Consider the following 20,562-nt stretch of genomic DNA (forward strand, 5'->3'; position numbering starts at 1 on the left):
AATCTAAGCGTCTGGCCCGAGAAGTGGCATATGCCCAGTCAGGAGATTCAGGGGCCATATGGGAATCAGAGAAAGCCTATAAGGTGATCAAAACACTTACAGGTACTTGTATAAGCTGGCCATGATGCTGGGCAGATCTCTTTACCCTTTCTGGAGCTTGCCTGGGACTCAGCGCCACTCAGCACCTTGCACTGCTCTCCAAAGACTGGAGCAAGGCTCACTGTACTCCTTTTAAATGACATTTCCCACCTTTCAGCCACTAGCTTCTTCTCCCTGGAGAGTGCTCTGCCTTCTGAGCTACGGTCTACTCTGGGACACTCTCATAGAGATGCACAAAAGAAGGCTGTATCATACTGCTAGAGAGAGAGCAAAGAATTAATTTCTTGCTAAAAGCATCTGCCCTTTGGACAGGAGGGACGTGGGTGCTAAGCCCAGCTGCTGGTTCAGCTGGGCTGTCTGTACTATGCAGCCCTTGGGCAATAGTCAGAATAAAGCCTTTGACAAGGCACCTAATGCCCCTACGTAACCCTCAGATAGTATCCAAGGTGCCTAGTGTTTTCTAGGCACTTTGATAAAGTGTTGGTGGCATTTGCTGCATTATGGTTTTGGATATATGGTATTATAGTACCTGGATTACAGAAAGGCACCTGTGTTAGGCCCCCGATTCCTCTTTTCAGTTTGGCCCAAAGAAGCTGTTGCCAGATATGAACTGATGGGAAAGGTGAAGGTAACAGCGTCACAGCAGTCAGTGTAACGTCTCATTGTAAACGTGAATGCTGCAGACTTTCTCTGTAACAACCATCCTTCCCAACCCATTATAGCAGAATAACTGTTCTGGTTACCCACATCTGTGAGCCTGCTGAGCACACGTGCGTGCGTTTATATATTAAACACGTGTAGCTTATAATGTGTTGGAAGGTTTAATAATAGCCAAAACAATGAAGAAGGAAAAATAGTCTCTCTCTCCTGCGATCACTCACTAAGTAAACACTTGGGACTCAACCAAAGCCTTGCTATTAGACTTGGGACAAATTTTTGGATAAGCCTCAACTGTAGATGCAAGTATCAGCAATATTGCTTCCTACTGGCTGAGATACTACTTAATTTCCACTTATGCCATCCGATGGTATTTGACAGTAATTTGAACAGCCTTTGGACACAATATAGATTCAATTTAAGCAATTTAAGAATCCTCGGTAAGTTAGATGCCATCACTGAAATCTGTATCCTTCTCATCTTTTTTATAAAGTGTCCCTTCATTTTAATTGTAAGAAGCAATGTTGTACTACAACATTCAGCCCCATCATACGCAAGACCTACTTCTACAACTAGATTTCTCTATGTGATTTGCATGGTTGGAGGGGAGGTAAACAAAGGGCAACTTTTGTGTTTCTGAATTTCACTAACAACATTGACAGCAGTGTTTTTGTTGGGTTTTCTGAAGCATAGTTTGGTTGGATAGCCCTCATAGTCATCCGTCTGCTTGTTTGCTTCATGGTGCCTTCAAAATACTGACATTAAGGATTATAATCAGGACCGGTTTAATTACCAAGTTTATGTCAACTTCAGTGAATGGCTTCAGCTGAAGAAAACATTTAGGGCCCATTTAAGGGAAGAAGTATTTTTGTTTCATATTTTGAAAATAAAAGTTTTAAGAATTCATTCAATATTACATTTAACATTAAATTTTAACCTAATCTGAAAAGGTTAAAAAAAAATTCAGAACAAAGCTGAGATGCCACTGCAGGTACAATGTCTATATTCGACCTGAAATGAATGCTCCTCGGCTTTGCATTTCAGTAAGAAAAATGAAAAAACACTTGGCTTATCTCAATCCCAAAGAATCTTTTCTCCTCTTTTTTTTTTTTTTTTTTTTTTTTTGGGGGGGCTGGCCACTGAAAATTAGATGTTTGCATAGCCCTGATTCTGCAAGCAGTGATATTAGTTCCTTTAACTAGCCTCTAATTTTGCTGAAATAGGAAAGATTGCAGGAGAAGAATTTAAGAAAATGGCAATAGCCACCAGTTTTCCATTTTCTCCTACCTTTTAACTTGCTCGAGAGCTTTGTTCCCAGACTAGCAGCCATAGTGGAGACTGCAGTAAGATAAGAATACACAAAACCATTACAATGGTGAGGCTGACTTGATAGCTTGTGATGACATGAAAAGAAATCCCTTCCAACCGGACCTGCAGTCCAGGCAATGTAGCTAAAGCTTTGACTACAGATAACCTCACTTAGCATCGTTATCTTTAAGGAAAAGCAAATAGAAAAGTCTTCCACCATACACCCAAAGTTACCTAAGACCTCTAAAGAAAGGCTTTCTCACATAAGAAGCCTTTTAACCAATCACAGATTTCCTCTTAAATAACAACTAATTTGAAATGCTTTAGACTCCTTTCACCACGTTTTCACCAATTCTAAAACCACCTTCTGAAAATAATATGCACACAAATATACACTTAGTGTTTGATGTTGCCTGCTTAATCCACGCACACCACAATTTGTCCAAATACCACATATGAGCATGACTGACTTACGGCATTAGAAATTAATGAGGTATTAATGAGAAATTCAGAGTTTATACAAGTGAACTGTCCAGTTGAGTGCGCATTTTCATCTGTGAAATTGAACTCAGTAATATCTTTAAGATGATGCCTATATAACTTAGCTAGAATTTAAATAGTTCTACACTTTCCAAGCACTTTTACAGGGTCTCTCCTGTTAGCAGTAAAAATATTATTCAACAGAAGTATGTACATTGCCAGAAATATAGACCTTCTTGAGCTACAGAAGATTTATCTCAATGGACTTTTCGGTTTTGCACTTTTTAAGTAAGCATACACTCAAAACCCCTTTGCAAACATACATTTCAAATCTAAACTGCACCATCAAGCCACAAAAATATTATTTGTCCTGCTTATGGTTCTTTTTTCCTGGAAATTACTGCTGTATTTTTCTTAGCTTACATAGCATCAGGTCTTGGACCCCTCCTTTTCAAAGGCGGATCTAAATGGTGATGAGACATCAAGATGAGCTGCAGCTATCTTCGTTTTGCTCCAGCAAAGTGGGTGATCGATTTCTGGATAAGTTGTCTGCCCCTAAGGCAGCTCTGCCTTCTGGAATAGCCAGCAGGATCAGGGCATATGTGTCTCCTTATCTGACTAGCAGGGCCAGCAAGAACTGCAGCTCCAGTTTTAGCTCCATGTGAAATTACGAGTCGGCCTCCTCCAAAGACCTCACTGAGTCTTCCAGAGAGCAACTGGAACTGTTGCTTCTTGTATTTGAGGAAGGAACTAAATAAAACCCTACGAGAATGATAAATTCTGCCATACATGATAAAGAAGCAATACAAAGCATGCATTTTTTTTTTGTTTTTCTGCACTACACCTTGCAGAAAGCGCAGGTACACACTCTGGAATACAGAAATACTTTTGTATAAGCAGCAAAAAACAAACAAATCCCAGAGCACTGGTTAATTGTAGTATATACATTAAACCCTTTCTTTTGCAAATGAAATTGTGCTGTAGTCAAGACCATTTTGGAGAAGTGGAAAAAATTACCAAACCAAAGGGGAAAAATAATGACTCTAAATGGGGCAAAATAGCAGATCTATTGGAAACATGACAAAAACAGGATGTTAAGGAAAAAAATTAAGTGGAGTCAACAAGGTTACACATAAGTAACACCTTAACATTAAAAGAAATCTATTTTCCATTTTGACCTAGAAACCTCTTCCATTAATTACTAAAATCTATTTACACAGCAACTAGATAAAATCAATCTGATTGCTCACACTATTTTTGGCTTCACTTTCTACGGGCTCTCAGCATGCACCAGACTGGCCCTGGTGGAGCCACTGAGACGCTCTGCGTTTCCATGCTTCGCCACCTACAACACTACCCTGGCCATGGTTTCTGGTATGCAAACTCTCCTGCACAGGATATGCAGCGTTTGGTGGCTGGCTCCGTCCTCCTGCCCCCAGCAGACACATGTATGGAGGCCACGCGTCCTTTCAGCCATATATGGAGGCAAAGCATCTCTAGTGGTATCTCTGCTGCACTTGTACCGAGGGAGGGGTCCTGACAGCCCCAGGGCTCAGCTCTCTTACATTAACCAGACATAGAGGCAAGAGGAGCCACAGGGAGGCAAGAGGAGCCTAGGAAGACAAACACAGAAAAGTAGACTGAGGACACACTGTCCTCCGGTGAACAGGGAAAGACGCACAGCTTCTGCAACCCTTATTCCCTTTCCTCCTAGGGACATCAGGTGGTTTCTGAAAGAGCTAGATTTTGTTACATTATTTTTCTTCCGGAGTGGGATTGGTTCCAGGTACAATATACATGCGAATCTGTGTTTGTCAGTTAGCAAAGGCACAGACACGAATGTGGAAAAAACGCGTTCTGCCTCTGAGCACATCTTCTGTTGGGCAGGCAGAGTCTTGCACAACTTGAAGTAAAATCTACCTGTTCAGCTGTGCTATGGCTGGAGGTGACAAGAGAGGAGAGAAAGTTTCTGAGACTGAACTGTGTGCTTGGCTTTATTTTCAATAAATAGAAACTGCAAAAGTCAGCAGAGTCTGTTTAATTAAAAAACATCTTGACCAGGAGACATATTTCTTTTTTTAATCATTTGGACAGCTGAACATTTGCAATTTATTATTATGAGCTTACCAGACCGATGCCACAAGGCAGAGTTGTATTTTTTAGGCAGCAGTTCTGAGACTAAAAAAAAGATGCGTATATTTAACCAGGTCCAAATTAGCTGTTACGTGAAGCTTCATCTACCTCAGCATATTGACATCAAAGAATCATATTAATCTTTTTACAGCGCAGCCTGTCCCAACCTCGAGTGTATTTCCAGCTACGGTTCCCTGACGGTAGCTTACCTGTCATTTAATTAAAACAATCAAGTTCTCATCAGAGGGCAGGAAATTGCTCTGGGCATGCGAGGTATGTGAAAACAAGCCCTGTTTAATTCTGATTTTAGTCACACCACTAATGAATTTGTCTGGTGCTCTGACCTTGCCTTTCACGGGAACCTCTCCTTTGCGCTGGTAGGGACCACTGAATAGCGAACAGCAGCTGCGCGTTTCCCCTCTCGGCTCACGCTCCTGGCAAACGCTGCCGGCTTCAAGTACTTACTTGAAGGGCTTTTCCCCAGTGTGCGTCCGGATGTGATTGTTGAGCGTCGTAGCACCGGCAAAGGCACGACCGCAGTAGCCGCACTTGAAGGGCCTGTCGCTGGAGTGCGTGACCACGTGGTTCCTCAGCTCCGACGGCTGCGAGAAGGACTGGGAGCAGTGGCCGCACTGATAGGGCCTGCAACGGGACACAGAAACACCGCGCTGTCAGGGCTTTCCACCGTGGTAAGTGGGAAACCACGTCTAATCTTCCCAGGACTTTTCTGGGAGACCCACAGCGACACTGCAGGACCTTCTGAGCAAACGTGAAGTCCTTATGCCGGAATTACCCGAGAGCCTGTGCGCCACAATCCGGGGCATTCGGAAAAGAAAAAAAAATTCGGCAAGCTAACAAACCCGCACTACCCATCATATTCCTTGCTTGTGTCTCCTGAATTCAACCTGGCACTTCTTACTCGCAAAAGGCCCCTCCCTCATTTGAGTTAACAGCCTCAAGGAAGCCTCCATCTGTTGGCGCCAGCCACAGTCTTGCCCGCAAGCGTGTGCCTAACTGTTCCAAGTAAATGCCACACGGACTGGTGACTGCTCGCAATAAAGTTTTTCGTGTTGCTTTGGACAGGGTTAGGCTTGCTCTCTCTTTTTCTTTCTTTTCTTTTAAGATCATCTTTTGCAAGGAGAGACACTGGAAAAAAATGACCACCATGTTTATTATTATTTTTTCTATTTGCTTACTGCTAGTGAAAATATTTGCACTGAATTAACAGGTTTCTCCACTCCAGACTGAAAATGCCTTTTTTGTGACCCTGAAATGAAACCCATACTTTAGTTTTCCTGTCTTCACAGTTAATTAAAAACAAACAAACAAAGATTGCGATACTACAAATTCAGAATCATAACAAACACACTGGAAACACAGAAAGAAAAGGATGCGAGAGAGCAAGAGGAAACAAGACTGTGGCCAAAACACAAATATCGTGACTAACCAAAAAGTGGTAAAGTTGAAGAAACCATGAATATACATTTCTGCTTTATAAAAGAGATTTAATACCAACATACTGCAGGTTTTTTTCCTTACCGCATTTGACTTAAGGTAGTGGCAGAGTCCTACCAGAGCGTTCATGAGACCTTTTGTTAAGAAAAATAAGAATTTTTCTGGAAGGATATTAATAGTTTTTTTACACTGCCCACTGTTTAGAAGAACTCTCGATGTCTGCGTTTCTAGAAGCAATGGCCAACACCAACCTAATTGCTCTCCCTTTAAGAAACATGTACGTTTAAATGGCTAGAAACCCAAACTAAAGAGAAGGAGACAATGGTGACCGAGCATGTACAACAATTCAATTAAGTGCAAAATAAAGCCAACTATCTCATTTGTCAAGTGAGCTGCTTAATTGTGGCTACTTGCATCGCTGCTCACAAATACTATTATTTTACAGTGCTTCAGAGCACTGAACACTGACTGTAGAATTTTTTAGCTTGATTAATAGTGCAGTATTGGTCAATAACTCAATAGCTTACGGTTTTAATTACTTACATTTGAAAATCTAACTGCTCTCCAGCAAGTTTGAAAGACATACACAAAAGTTGTGGAAAGGTTACTTAACCTGGATGATGTGGCCTTCTCAAAATTTTTACATAAACACATGCAAAATAATATTTTACATAAACAACAACTACTGAATATCTGTTTCCATTATTAGAAGACAAGAAGTAACATGTTTTTCAACCTCCTCCTTTCTTCAAGCATGTGCTTAGTTTACACAGGAAATATTTATCAAACTTGACATGAAAATTCAAGAGCTGGTAAAACAAAAATGACTTGTGATCGCAGACTTGAAAAATTGTTTGGTTATTTTCCAATTAAACACTTTTAAGCAAAAAGAACATATTAAGATATTCTGTATCCAAGAAACATTGATTTTTTAATAGTGAAAGGGACCATTAACATCTATTAGCCTCTGGTTATCTATTTTTAACAGCTACCACAATAAACGATACAACACTACATAAAAACAATTAATCTTTTATTTTTTTAACAGTCAATGTGATTAATTTCATGCTGTGAAAATTCACACCATTGTTTGTATGTAGATAGTCAAAATTCCAAACCAGTGATAACTGGGCGTTCAGATGCCAAATAAAATGTTTCTACCCCCTCCACTGGCTTGAAACGGACCTGTTTACAAAGCATAGTCACATATGCAACCAAAATGCATTTCACTGGCTGATGCACAAGACAAAGAGCTTTGTAAAAAAAAATAAAATTAAATTAAAAAAAAATCACCTATTATTAGCTTGCTTAAAATGTATTTTTTCCATTCATAAACATCTTGGCAGAAGAGCTATTAAAGAATGGTTATGACCCCCAGCCCCTGTTAGGGATGCATTGCTACAGTTTATACACAGGTGATTCTGATTAATTCCAAAATGGGCAGAGTACGTAATTTTTTCCAAGCTAGATAAATGACACAAATTACGCAAAGGTCATTTTAAAGGGAAAAACAATATATGCATTCAGGCACTATAACAATTTATAAACACTGCATCTAATTTGCGCTGTGGGCTGCTTCAAATACTCAGGACTGCGTGAACATTTGGACACGACAAAATTTTTCTATAGACAAAAAAAGGCATTCAGTAAGTTGAAAAGTTATCATTTTGTTTTCCGGTAACCATTTCACTGCGCTCAGAAGTTTCTCTTGGCAGAAAATAAAAGCAGTATGTTCCTTCTAAAAAAAAATAAAATAAAATAAAAAAAGAGAAAGCGGTGCCGGAGGCCTGCCCTTCATGGACCGTATTTGCAAAGAGGTGTAGCTAGGCTGAACGCGGCCCCAGCCCAAGAAAGCGCGCTGTCCCCTGAGTAACTGAGAACACATCGTCGCACCGTGAGCTCCACGATATCCGCGTGAATATAAGCTCAGGTGTAGGTCGGTGCTCCAGAAAATACATGTTCAGCCAAAACGAATGTCGATTACTTCATAGGTGAAAGCCTACATACCTATGTTATTCCTTTGCACAAGTACACGCAGATTTGCAAGCATAAATGCAATCGTTTTAAGGAAACAGGTGCACCAGGGCTTGAAAGTACACACCGACTATCTGAAGAAATATGTCTTTCTATGGAAATCTGTTCTCTGCACCTGCATGCACCAGAAATAGCATAGCTTTGAATCGCTACTTCTTAGCATTTTCCATGAAGGATCTCGCAGTGCCTTCCAGTTGTTAATTCAGCCTGATCAAACTTCCTCTGAGACAGTTATTTTATTTTTTAAAGGAAGTTACATTTGAGGACAGCTAAAGTGATGAGCATACAGTGATAAGCTGACAGCCATTAGAAGCAGTTCCAGTGCTTTTCATTAAACACTTAGCTACATATTTTCCTGGTTCTCTGTCTTCCAGTCCAAGCTTAAAGGAAGGACAGCTACTTAGCTAGAAGCAAATTCTAATGTTAGAAAAATTACTGTGCTGGCCCTATGCACCATCAGTCAATTATGTAGCTTTCTTAACTCCCACAGACGGGCTTTCAGCATTAGTTCACCAGCGTGCAGCGTCCATCAGCTTTTTCTAGAGACCCTGACCCTACAGTTCCTGGCTGCATGAATGCCGCTATAGGAACACAGGCTATTTAAAGGGAAATTCAGAAAAAAGTCCATGTAACACAATAGTTTTAGGGTTTTGTGATTATTTAGAGTTTTACATTTTGCAAGTTCCTTGAGTTGCATTTCCCAGGTCTCAGAAACTAATCAAGAATATTTTTGCCTCCCCAATTTAGATAATCTCTTGAATGACTTTGTTGTTTGGTGATGCCTTTCCCAATTATATAATTTTCCCACATTCGTAGCAGATTTCTTCTGGGTGAAATCACATCATGTAGATCACCAGTAAAAAGCCCGTGTTTCCCTACAGGGCTTAACTGAGTATCGCCGAGACCCGTGCTTTCTGCAGCAGGTAGGTGACGTGTTGGGAGATAACAGATAAACCCATTCCTGTGCAGCTGGAAAAACTGCTGACAGACAACTGTACATTTGGATTGACTCTTTTCAGGTTTTCATTTGGCAAAAGAGATGTAGCCCTTTGCCTATTTATCTTGCACTATTCCTCTGCTGGAACAATGTACTTTCCAACCCAACATCCTAAGTAAATCCAGCCAATGTACAATATTGCCTACTTCATAAGTTGGGAAGAATGCTTGAGGTGAGCTGCATCATTGCGGTCCTGAAAAATCTGGGCATTATATTCCGTTGAATTTTCAAATTCTGCGTTTTACGGTGAGCTGGTTTTGCAGCAAGGCCTCTTCAGAAATGCCAGTCGCTATCTTCAGGGGTCAGGTGGCATCCCAGGGCAATCTTTAGGAGATGAGTGGCTCGTACCTGTAACTCTACCATTGAAACACTGTCAAATCAGGGAGACAAAATGGCACATTGTCCTCTCTTTTTTTTTCTCCCTCAGAAAAAGCTAGAAAAGCACCAGCTGAAAGAGGAAAAGACTGACATGCGGTTGGAAGTGCTTTTCCCACTGTTGAGGGCTAACGAGAAGAAGCCAAACAATCTGGTCGACCTCGAACCATCAGGGTGAGCCATGGCCAAGAACAGAGCAGGCCACTGCTCCCCAGGCAGGTTTCACGGCGTCACGGGGGGCAGCTGCCATGCCACAGCTGCTGGAAGAGATGAAAGAGGGGCATGTCGGAAAGTTGCCACCATCAGCTTTCAGGGCCAGGTCTTCGTGATTCTCTGTACAGCACACTTATCAGTGGTTTAGGAGACAGCCGAAGTCAGGGGGAGCTAGGTCCTCGTTTTCCTAACAGAAAGGTTATGGCATTTTGCGAGGTGGGACACGGTCCTGTGCACAAGTCATCTTTCTATGGCGAAGGAGAAAGGCAGTGATACAACCTGCAGGGAAAGCAGCTGTGGTACATGCCAGTAGCCTTTCTTGGTAGCCCCCAGTGACTGCCTCAGAAAGGCACTCTGGCTGGCCTAGGCCCTGTTGAGGGAGTGCAAGGGTGAAGACGATGTCTCCACGGATGCCTTAGCCGAGAAAAGACCAATGAAACACTCTGCCACATTAAGAGCCTGAACTTGCTAACCACAAGCGTGTACCAAGGGCTTTCTGCATGTGCTTTGGTCTCCTTTGAGCAAGCTGAGCTAAAAGGCCAGAGAGCAAGGTGACACCGAAGGACATTGCTAGCTGGCGCACCGAGTGTCCCTAAGCATCAGCGTGACCACTCCGGAGCCAGCTCCGTGGCCCTCCTGCTGCAGCCATCCACCGATGCAACTCGCCAGCAAGAGCAACCCTGAGCACCGCGCGCACCGAGTCTCCGCGCGGATGGGAGAGCCGAGCCCGCGGGCAGCCTGGGGGCTTTCTCCCAGATGCTCATGGGGGACCCAGTAAGCCCAGCAATGCGGCTCGCGGAAGCGCCGCGGAGCTCTGGAAGCCGCAGGGCAGCCGCGTGCCAGCCTGCGCCCCCGGCCGCGTTACTCGCCACGGGTGCCGGGAGTCTGCACACCTTTACGAAAAGATGATGCAAGAACAACCATTAAATTCAGCAGAATTTACTTTAATTGAGCAATACTCCACAGCCACTCTTTGAACAGAGATAGACAACTGTTGTTCACAACATTTACTTTTTGTTTCTCTGTCATGGGAGATGTTTAAATTAATTAACGGGCTTGGGCAGGGCACCAAGGTCAGAGACAGGGAACCTATAAAGAAAAAGATAAACACAAAATGGGCCAAGCCATGACCTTAGAGAAAAGGATCTATTAAACTGACAACTTCAACCTTAAAGCTCCTGTTTTGAAAAAAGCCTACACATTTAGTGTTGAAGTGCAGTAGCAAAGCATGAGTACAATGTCATCTTTCAAAGAAAGAAGGAATACGCGGGCCAGATAACAGCCACAATCCACATCCACGATGACACCCATCCAGAGGGCCTTCCCTCCAATTATCAGCTTAAATACAGGACAATTGATGAGAATAAATATCACACAGACGTACACATTGTTTACGAAAACGTGCCACAGGCAGCCCCGGGAACTGCAGGCATTTGCCTTCCCTTAACACCAGTACATACTGAACAGGACGATCAAAGCGAGAAAGAAGAAAGATGTCATTAAAAAATGGGGTCATTATTGGAAAAACAGTTGCTATCAAATTAGAAAAAAACAAAAAAACAAAAATATTTTTTAAAATATTCTTCTCAAAATGATTCACTGTGATCAAAGACTTTTGCTTACCCCTTTCTGGAGCCCCCCAAATAGGACTGTTGGGAATTTCTGTAGTAGAAAAAAAATAAATTAAAAAAAAAGAAAAGAAAAACACAGAAGAGAAAATGTATTTCTGACTCCTGCTTCAAGGAATAGTTGCTCAAATTGCCTCTGCCTGGGCAAGGCTTAAAAAAAACTCCCAAAGGCTCAGAAAGTCCCAGGGTTCAAATCTAGGAAGATTTGACTCTTCACCCCCCATCCAGCCCCATCTACCATTAGCTTCCAAGAGAAACTCTACAAAATTTAACAGGCCAAACCCCCCCACCAAAAAAAACCCCAAAAACCACACCTCAGTGGAAACAGAGAATTAAATTGCAACTAAACTAGTAAATTAGTTAAAGATAATTTTAACTTAAATTAAAATTTTCATCTCAGTATAAATCAATAAATGCAGCAGATGATCTTGAAAATTCTCCCTATTTTGGGTTCATCATTTTTAGTACTTTTTTTTTTAAGCCATCTGCCTTTTAAATGAGACATTTTCTTTCTAACTGCCCATCTGAAAGAAGTATATTCTGGGCTTTTTTATGTCTGTCCACCCTTGTGCTCTCATGCAGATGTTTTCTGGATCAGAGGGGCTTTAAAGTAATTCCCCCCTCTCCACCCCCCAAGCAGTTTGCTTCTCTCCAATTTCAATCCACGCAGGGGGCTCCTGACCAGATTCAAAGATGTGCTCCCTGTACCTCATGCTGTAGGTAATCAGCATCGCTGAAAAGCAAGCGCAAAGCCAGGAGAGCGCCCAGAGCCGCTTCCCGGCGACGGCAGCTGCTGCCGCCGCCGTCACACCCGCGGTGCCACGGCTGGCGCGCTCGCGAAGCGCTGACAACAACCGGGGAGCTGCTGACGGGCTGCAGCGGGGCTGCACACACGGGCAAGGAAATCCAGCCCCCAGAGTTGCGTCCCGTACTTCAGGCAGGCAGGCAGGCAGTCTCCCACAAATTATGCCCTACTTGCTTGGCTCCAGGAAATTTTTGTACCAAGCTAAGAATTCTTCACGTGGGGAAATGAGGCATACTGAAGAAATCAAAGACAGCTCTTTTCCCAGCCACTGTATCACCAAATAGCGCATCTGCTGGTACCTGCTAAAGGACAAAAAGCTGGCCATGGCCTAAGCACAACCTGTAATGACTTCTAACTGGGTATACGAGAGCCCAGGTCCTAGGAGAGTTACGGTCTACAGCAACCATTACTGTGATAGCTCCAAACGCTGAAGGTGCACTGAAGGTTAACGGGATTCATGTGAGTGAAGCCCCACACAGTGCCCTAAAGAAGAGCTAGAGGGACATTTTTTCACAACAGTTTTGTTCATGGCACTTCTCTCAGGAACAAAGAGGGCATTAGAAAACGGGCCTCCACAGGGAGTCTATACAATTTATTTAATGCAAAGCCATTTTTCAGTATAGAGGGAGCACAGGTAGCACAAAACAGAGCACACCAGCATCTAATATTTATGTAATAGATTGATCCTAAGTGTACCTTGCATCTGCTTAGTTGGGTTTTAGACACTCTGTGTGACACAAGAGAAAAAGGTGTTTAAGAAGGGGATTCACAAAATCCTGCAAGCCAAAGAAGAAATCAGCTAAATTTGCCAGTATCAATATTGAGATAGAGGCGTTACCTAGTATGCTTCAAGTCTTCCTGAATGCTATTCTGGGATTCAGCACCTGCAACTCCATCTTCACTTACCAGATAACCACCCACACCTCAACCCTCCCCAAATCTGCTGAGTCCTTTCTCTAACCATCTTTTCCTCTCTTCACCCCGGGAGACAGAAGTAACCAACTCTCTCCTCCCCTTGAGCCTATACTATAACCTATGCTATAGGTTATTCTGAGGTTAAGCTGCTCTGAACTCTCTGGGTGAAGCTGTTCTGCATTGCATGGAAAAATTAAATATTCTTTGAAGAGAGAGAGAAAAAAAATAAGACGTCATGAATCAGTAAACCACCAATGAGGGCATTCACCTCGGAGGGGAAAGACCTAGACACCAGTCTGTGCTTCAGGGAACATTTAATACAAAATACTTAGAAGACAATAAAATAGAAAAGCAAAGCTCTCATCTCTAAGATGACAGCCTCAGTTGTAGGACAGACAGCCTCATTTCCTCTCTCTGCCAAAATGAATATTTAACTACCCCTGCGAGCGTGGGACGGCCCCATGGGGAGAAACGCCTCTTGCACTAAGGGGCAGCTGCAGCTTGGTTCTATTAAAAGGGGAGACACAGGTTCACGTGAAGGAAAGAATGAAATGTAGCCCTCGCACCTGGTCGGGTGAACCAGTGAAAAAAGGTATGGCAGTAGGAGCTTCTTCACATCCCCCTTCTTTACCTTCTGGTGCAGTAGTTTATGCTCTAAGTGTTCAGGAGGCTTTAATAACGGAGACAAAAGAGCCCAGGCAACTCGGGAGAGTGGGCCTTTTCAGACCTACACTCTACGCTTAAATTGGCAGTTGTGTCCTGTAGGTTTCCTTAGTGTGGCCTTACTTTGCTAAGGCCAGCGTAAAAATCAGAAAACACTGAAAGAACGTGAAAGGCTTTTGTTGCATTCGAAATATTATCAGCTCTTTAAATTCCATGTAGATTTGCACTGAATTTAGCTTGCCCAAGGATCCTTGCAATTTCATGCAGGAAAACTGGATTTATGCTCCGATATCTCCGCACCCACAGGATCACACGGGCACAGGTGTACACACAGACCTACGCACACGCACAGAGACATGGACACTCGTGCATACGCATACACAGAGTCACTGTTGACTATTTTCTGTAGCATTTTGGTTACACGTAATTCACATCCATATGCTGCTTTTACAATGGCTTTCTGGGGACTCAGCTGTTCTGCCGAAACCTTCTTCATAGCTGAAGAAGAGACAAAATGCGGGCAGCCTTTTTATTGAATTAATTTGATTTTTGTCTTTTGTCCTGCCAGCTATCAAAATTGTCAAATAAACCAGCTTTGATTCATAAATAATGGTTCCATTATATTTACTGTGCCACCGGTCAGAGTACCTGAAATTTTAATTCACTTGTTCAGCTAAATTTCATCCTCAGTTCATGGCCATAAAATTCTGTATTGACAAACTTTCAAACCAACTTTGACTCTGAGGTATCTAGTCAACATTTTTCTTCTGTGTGGATATTAGTTTATTGAATAAGTGGCATCTGTTTTCCTCCACATCACTAGTGGAGTAGGTATTTCCTTTTGACAGCTTTGCACGATTTATGGGTTTGCATGCTCTGAAGAAAAATAGTACTAAGCAAAAAATTCCAATTCATTACCTCTTAGTACTTAATTAAGTTCATACACATTGCACACTATAGGTGAACCCTGAAATGACTATGACAGCCACTGAGCAGCAAGTTAGATTATCTTTGGAAGACAGAGAGACTTTTAATTATCTTGACCTCATTTTTCCATCTATGATATTCATAAATTTTCCTTCTATTTTATTCTCTCCAACAGATGTACCAAACCATTCTGAAAACAAGATTATATCCTTAGCTATTTCCTTTTATCTGTACATTTAGGCACCAAATGCTTTTACAAACAGTGAAGTCAAGCAATGGCTTTTATCGGCTTACTTCACACTGCTGCAGATGAATTATGTCATAGAGACTCCTCCTAATAATGATTTGGTTTTGGAAATGATAACAGCCTGATAAAAGGAGAAAGCAGTGGATCTGGCTATCAGTAGATACAGAAATAAAGAGAGCCTGGGTTTTACCTGTCAGGGTTCTGCGTACACACATGCATCTGTAAGAGGATCCGCTGGGTGAAAGTCTTAAAGCATTGCCCACATTTCCAAAGATGCCAGTCACTGAACTCAGAATTTAGTTGGCTCGTTGAAGTTGGGCTTGCAAGAACTCGTTGGTTTTTGACACTGATCTGGTTAAATCCTGACTCGATGGACCCAGACTTATCCAGGAGAGAAAAATTTCTGCTACACGGAGTCTGTGGAAATACTATGGATCGCTGTGGAGTGGCAGGGGACAGTTTGCTACTTTTATTAAATGGCTGTAGGGTGTCTTGTCTGGACATGGCCTCCATTACAGTCGAAGGGACATTCACTGGGAGAAAACAAAAAAAGTAAATAAGATCCTTTTTATGCCTTTTGAAAACTAATACAGTCTTGGGAGACACTAAAAAAATATCAATATCCATTTTCTTGTTACTAGAATCAAACATTTTATTTTAACAATGCACAGAAAAAGGGCTTGAATGAGACAGTGATCTGAATGGATGGTGGTGATTCAGTGACCCTGAAACGAAAACTCATACAAAGGGGTGTCTGAGAGTTTGCAAGGACTCAGAGAAGCCTGACTGTGATATACATTTATTATACAACAGGACTGTCATCTGAAAGAAAATGCTGCAGCACTCATGATATGCTGACTTTACATGTTGCACTCAGCATGTGCGATTGCTGTATCACAGAAAAACATGAATTTTGAGAGCATGGGGGGAAAAAATCCTGTGCTCAGACACTCCTTGTGCTTGAATACCTACTGCAGCGGCAGTTACCTCATCCTGTCAAAAGGCAGCCACTAAGGATATTACTATTATGTCTCACACACAGTCACCCAGCCAGTACAACACAAAGCCAGGGACTTCACTGTGACTTGTATGGTTAAGGCTAGGGGAAGTCAGATCACCACAAAATATAGGCAGAGATATCTTTGTGCCTCAACTTCCCACCTACAAAATAGGAAGGAGAACAGTTTCTAGTTGCATGGAGGTCTTGTGATCATCAGTTAACTATAGCTTATGAGGCACTTACATATTTCGGCAACGAATGCAACACCCTGTTCTCAGACAGAAACGACTCAGTGCTGCGTTTGGATGTTGCGTGATAAGGAAAGGCAGGAGGTCAAACATATAGAAGAAAGTCGAACAGCTGCCTCATTCCTTGAGTGCCATCTAGACCATGCAGTGAACAAAGCAAGGGTCCCATGGGAAAAAAGGCATGGACTCAGGTCCTGAAAGACTGTATCACGGTGCAAAAGAAGCAGAATTTAGGCCACCTGCACCAAGTACAACCTTATGCTTTCTAATTTTGGCATGTTCAACTTCATGACATAATATTTTAATGTAGATTTTTACATTAAATATGTTTATGTGCATATGTCTGTCTATGTATGTTCACACACATTTAACTACGGTCATAGAGTGTGTGTGTATGTATATATCCATATACAGGTACAAATTACCTACTTAAACAGCTGATTTGAAACTGCCATTGTGTCTAGGTAAGTGATTATGATAGATTTCTAAAAGTGAATAAGGGAATACATGATACGACATGATTTAATATAAAATTAAAAATGTATGATAAACTCATGTTCTGGTAATACCTTGAATAATATGAGTTTACTTCACAAATTTTTGTTTTAATGTTTCCTCCATCAGAACAACTCTAATATTATAATATTATAAGCCATTTCATTTTTGTAGGTTTAGGTCTTTCCTACGGTGCTCTTCTCTGGAGTATCTGAGAACCTACAATTACATGCATGAGGCTGTCTATCACAGGTTTCCAGACATATAATACATATTTCATGTCTCTACAAATGTTCAGCACAAGGGGTGATTTCTGCACTTTGATTTTTCCCCCACCATCCTGACACACGAATTAGATCACTTTTTTTTTTAATCGTATTCAGGGTGTTGAAGACCTAAAGAACATAGGCAGAGTTTGCGCTGGCTGAAAATACCCCTCTGCAGAAGATGAGCAGAAGGGCTACCCTGAGGGTTTAAGAGGCACTTAAGTCATGTACCAGCTTGGGGCTGGCTCTATGCTCAGAGATGAATTTCATCTACTCTGTCAGTCTCTCTGTGGGTGAAACTCCGGTTTCTGCCACAGCAAAATAGCAGGTGACATTATTTAGAGATTTTAACTACAATGCACTGCTTTTTAAGTAAAGATTTTGTAAGCTACAGCTCATGAAAGTAAAAATAATATTTCTCTATTGTGCACTGCAGAGCATGAGTTTCATCACCAAACATTACTGCCAGTAACTTAATTTCTTTTAAACTCTTCTCAAGCCCAAAGGATTTGAAAACTCAAGATGAAAAAGGGTGTTTATTTTTGACAGTTTAATCCCCAGGATCTTACTGTTTTATTGCTGTACAGTTCAGTATTTAAGTTACTGTGATACACAAGTTCATCTCAGTATAGCTGTTCAAATATACAAGTACTTGACTGAAAAAATATATCTCATATATAACTGATTATGCATGGGCAGCCACAGAGGGACTTTAGACCAAAGTCAATCAAGCATCTATTATTGGTTTCTTCCACCACGTAGGCACACATAGCCGTCAAAATGGAGAAGACGTCTTTGAGACAAGCTCTAATCGAGCTCCACACGCAAACAGGGAAACTGAAGGGCGTGCTTGGCTCTCCTACTCCCATTACAGGCAGCGGTATCCAGTGCTTGGTTGCACCAGGTCTGTGTTATATGTTTAATTTTGTGGTTACTGCTAGTAAAATAAAAATAAAATATTGGGTGGGACAGAAGGATGGATGGAAATGAGGATGGCCATGATGGAATGGAGGCTCATTGTTATTTCAGGCTACTTATACTTAGTCTGTATTTACAGGAGCTGGCTTTTGCCTTTTAACCACAAGGACCTCATCCCCACAATCAGTCAAAGCTTTTCTCAACATACTCGGTGGTAACAGAATGAAGAATCGCTAACAGAGGCCTCATGGATCTGCAGTACATTACTGTTTTGGCTAGACAGTCTCCTGTGATAGGTCTGATAACAATAGAGAGGGCCAAGCAAACAAATTAAAAATAAAATAATAACTAATCACTTCTAAGGAAGAACGATTGCACATGCTACCAAGCTATGTGGGGCTGCTCTGGTGGGAAATCTGCTATGTAGTTGCAGAGTCCTGCACATTTTCAAACACCTGAGTTTATTTAGGTAATCATATCCTGATGTTACATGGCTTAAGTATATCAGCTTCAGGGTTTTATTTTGTATACGTCAAGCTTACCTTAAATATATATCCACATTCACTTAGTATGTCTTAGAAAACTCGAGGAATACAACTGATTAGCTGTAAAACAGGAATTATGGCTACGCAGGTAGAAATACAATGAAGAACTTACAGTTTTCATCCTGGGCAATGCACTGCAGAGGGATTCCAAAGAAAGATGTGTAGCTGTCATTGTACCACACCAACAGCTCAGTGCCCCTGGGAATATCTATACAAGCCCGATAGAATATGTTCGACCTAATGAAAACAAAAAGAAAGCAAGCCTAGTTTAGGAATAGACCACACTCCTCCTGGCATACACTCTTCTGGTAGAAATCCCCTGTTTTGGAAGCATTTCTGCAGATAGCCAAGACGATGTCTTACCGATTATTTTAAAACTGAATCCATAATCAGTGAGGGACTACAGTTACTACCTGTAGCACAGAGTAACAAAGAGCTTACGGGTACTCTGAAATGAAAATATTTTAAACACAAGATTTTACAAACATCAAGATGCTATAAAAAACTGGTATTTTCTTGCAATGTGCCTTTTGAAGGGATTTTAGAAAGGCTACATTTTGCTCATTCTGTACAGGCATCAGAGTGCTATATTGGTGCACACAGGTCAGGAGGGGAAGCCATGAAACAGCTTTGCATTTGTCTTTGCATTTGTTACCTAGGCTGAAGTCACCACACAAGGGTAAATAGGCGACAATTCTTTGCATTCAAGTAAGTGCTTTTAGCAACAGTGGCTGAGAATTTCTTCCGTACATATGTCCTTTCAATACAGTGATATACCACCAAAAAGAGAGATCTTGGCTTAGTGAGTAAGATAGACTTTGGCCTGGTAAAAATCAAGAAAAGGAGGTTAATCTGAACATGCACTCACAAAAACCTTCCCCTGCATGGAACATGAGGATAACACTGACGAGCCTTCAGAAAGTATGAATTCCTGTTACCAGAAATGTGGTATCTTCCAGCTATCTGCCTTACCCTGAGGGAAAAGACTCTGGATATTCCAAAACCATGGAACTGGCAGTTGCGGGAAAAAAAGAAAAAGCCTAGCGTTTTGTAGGGTAAAAAGTAGAGGCTCATCCTGATCTCGCGCTGATGTAAATAGCTTCAGGGCAATACGTCCACAGTTAACAGATTTACACAGGGACAATAATGGAGAAAGATCAGAATCAGGCACCTAGGAGACGAAATAAAACTGTTATCAGTTTGCAGTGGCTTTTCCCTTTAGGCTTTGCACAGAACAGTAAAACACCCTTATGTGAGATGGATAGAAATTCAATATATACAAGAAGAGCACTCCACTCTGGCTGAAGGATTACATACCAAAATGATACAGTCAAAGTACCAAGAAATGACCATTTTTTATAACAGCTTATGTAAGGCAAAAAAAAAAATGTTAGGCCTCAGCCGGTTTTCCCCATGAAGAATTGCTACAAACGTTAGCCTGAAGTTCAAGATAAAAGTGTTTAGGGTTGGTAGGCCTTAAATTTAGACTTTCTGTAAAGAATTGGCTGTAGCAATGCAATTTGTTCCTTGTATAACACTGCAGACATAAGGAGAATCCTTTACCACATTTTTCATGGCAGTGAGATATGCACTTGTCAACATATTTTGTCACCGCAAAGTGGCTCTTGGCAACAGGATCATAAAGATCAATAAAAAAGTGCAGATTCTCAATATTTTACAAGCAGCTGCAAAAATTTCATTTATCTTGTTATTTTCCTCGCTTACTGCCACCCTGTCTCAGGAGGGCACTGCTAGCTAAGCAGAATGGCTTTCCGACCGCCCTGGGAATATGTGACAAAAACTCTCCCCTTTGTGTCTCCTTCTCTTCTTCATTCTCGCTCTGTCCTTCCTCCTCCTTCCCTCTTCCTCTCTCGCCCTTTCTTACCAGGGCTGTGCATTTCGTTAGTCCTCGCCACCGCTACATAAAAATCAAAACCAGGGCCGTGCTATAAATTACCGGCATCCCCTAACTTGAGAAAAATTGAGTCCACTTTGTACTTCACCCTTGTAACATTTTGTCTCTCAGTTTGGCTTCCCCTAACATAAACACAGCAGCCCAGCAAATGAATGTGCTAAAACCAAATGACACACTCTGCCGCTGAAAGAGCAGGACTGTTTTGGAGCAATGGGTGGTCTGTGAGGCTTGGAGTAGGC

The 20,562-nt window shown here is 41.8% G+C and overlaps 1 protein-coding gene across 2 annotated transcripts in view; it reads right to left on the minus strand.

The window, feature by feature from the left end:
- The window catches only part of PRDM6 (PR/SET domain 6), a 79,349-nt gene that overhangs the window by 5,879 nt on the left and 52,908 nt on the right, over positions 1–20,562 (minus strand). For both annotated transcript variants that reach the window (XM_064501685.1, XM_064501684.1), the window contains exons 5-7: positions 18,521–18,645; positions 15,127–15,469; positions 5,143–5,319 (exon numbers count right to left, since the gene is read on the minus strand). In XM_064501685.1, coding sequence (XP_064357755.1) covers positions 5,143–5,319; positions 15,127–15,469; positions 18,521–18,645 — 645 coding nt within the window. The remainder of the gene's footprint in view (positions 1–5,142; positions 5,320–15,126; positions 15,470–18,520; positions 18,646–20,562) is intronic.

This window comes from Dromaius novaehollandiae, chromosome Z, assembly GCF_036370855.1.
Source record: "Dromaius novaehollandiae isolate bDroNov1 chromosome Z, bDroNov1.hap1, whole genome shotgun sequence".
NCBI lineage: Eukaryota > Metazoa > Chordata > Aves > Casuariiformes > Dromaiidae > Dromaius > Dromaius novaehollandiae.